General features: G+C 37.8%; 1 protein-coding gene across 1 annotated transcript in view; it reads right to left on the reverse strand.

Annotated features, from left to right (window-relative positions):
- The window catches only part of LOC111675463 (biorientation of chromosomes in cell division protein 1-like 1), a 3833-nt gene that overhangs the window by 1267 nt on the left and 1117 nt on the right, over positions 1 to 1449 (reverse strand). Inside the window, exons 2-3 of the mRNA XM_046949869.1 lie at positions 727 to 1449; positions 9 to 665 (exon numbers count right to left, since the gene is read on the reverse strand). Of these exons, the coding sequence (XP_046805825.1) occupies positions 9 to 665; positions 727 to 1449 (1380 nt within the window). The remainder of the gene's footprint in view (positions 1 to 8; positions 666 to 726) is intronic.

The raw sequence follows: 1449 nt of genomic DNA on the forward strand, positions 1-1449 counted from the left end.
TTACTTACTAGTATTCTTAACAATTTCCTCGTTCTCCTTTGAATTGATGCTACTAGTGTCCGAGGGAGTAGGTGATGTTTTTGATTGACAACCTTCACTGGCCTGCGACATGACTCTTTTACGTGGTGTTGTCTCAAATTCACTATAATTATAATCAGGCTTTCTTTTCAGCGACTCCGCCATCAAATTAGGCGTTTTACTATCGCTATTGACATCCTCCTCATTGGATAACTCAATACCTTCATCGCTAAGAGAGTCAAAACGTAAACTATTAACAGCACTGCGACACAAGTCCATGGTAGCATTAAGTAGTTTAAGACGTTCCGTAAGATTAAGCTGGATCTCATCAAAGTATAACAAATCATTAGATTCTTGTTCGTTTTTCACTTCTTTTAACACCTCCTCTTTTAACTGAGATTCCAAGGGTGTAATATTATTGTTAAATTCTGCAGTAACATCTTGGTTATTTTCAGTTTTAGTTGCAGTGGTTTCGCTTTGAGCCACTTGAGGCGTTTCTACCAAGTGGCCGGTATTGTTAAGTTGTATAAATTGTGTTTGAGGATTTTCCAAAATATCATTTAAAATAACCACATTGTTAACATGATTTAATTTGTTTGTGTTAAGCTCATTTGTTTCTGTAACATCCAATTGATCTTTTTGTGTATCTAAAAGCAAATCAAAATCATTTTCGAGTGATATATTAATATTATTTAATCTCTAATTTACCATTAGTTTTATTTCCATCGCTGGATTTAGACTTTGAGGATTTTCCTTGAGAAGAACTTGTGTAACTAGCTTTATAGTGCGAGTTAGATTTATGACCACCCATACTTTTGTCACCCTCGTCATCATTAGAATCTGTGGATTTGCGTCTTTGTGTCTTGTGCTTAGCCTCAGCATGATCATCTTTACGTTCACTGCGTTTTGATGAAGAAGATGAAGAGGAATGATGTTTGCGTTCTGAATCACGTTTGGATTTTTTCGAATCCTGATTTTCATTTGACGATGAGGAGGAATGTGAGTGTGAATGTTTTATATGTTTTGAGGAGGAATGCGTAGAGGATGAAGAAGATTTGTCGATGTCTTTTTCCGATGACTTATTATGTGATGATGAATATTTGCTGGAGGAAGATGAAGAATGTTTGCTACTACTACTTTTGTTACCACTGGAGCTGGAGTGATGCCTGGATGAATCCTTTGAATCTTTGCTGGACCGATGTCGATCCCTGCTGTCTTTCTCCTTTTCTCGTTCATGAGAACGTCGCCGCTCTTTTGAATGTTTCTTATGTCTCGAAGAAGAAGATGAAGAATGTCTACTTTGATGTTCCTTGTCGGGTTTTTGTGTTGTTACTGGTGAGGGTGTGGCTGTCGGAGTGGGCAGAGGTGGTGTGGGTATGGGTGTGGTGTTTGGTGTGCTAGGACGTATTGTTTGTTTTGGTGTTTGCATTT

This window comes from Lucilia cuprina, chromosome 4 (assembly GCF_022045245.1).
Source record: "Lucilia cuprina isolate Lc7/37 chromosome 4, ASM2204524v1, whole genome shotgun sequence".
Lineage (NCBI taxonomy): Eukaryota > Metazoa > Arthropoda > Insecta > Diptera > Calliphoridae > Lucilia > Lucilia cuprina.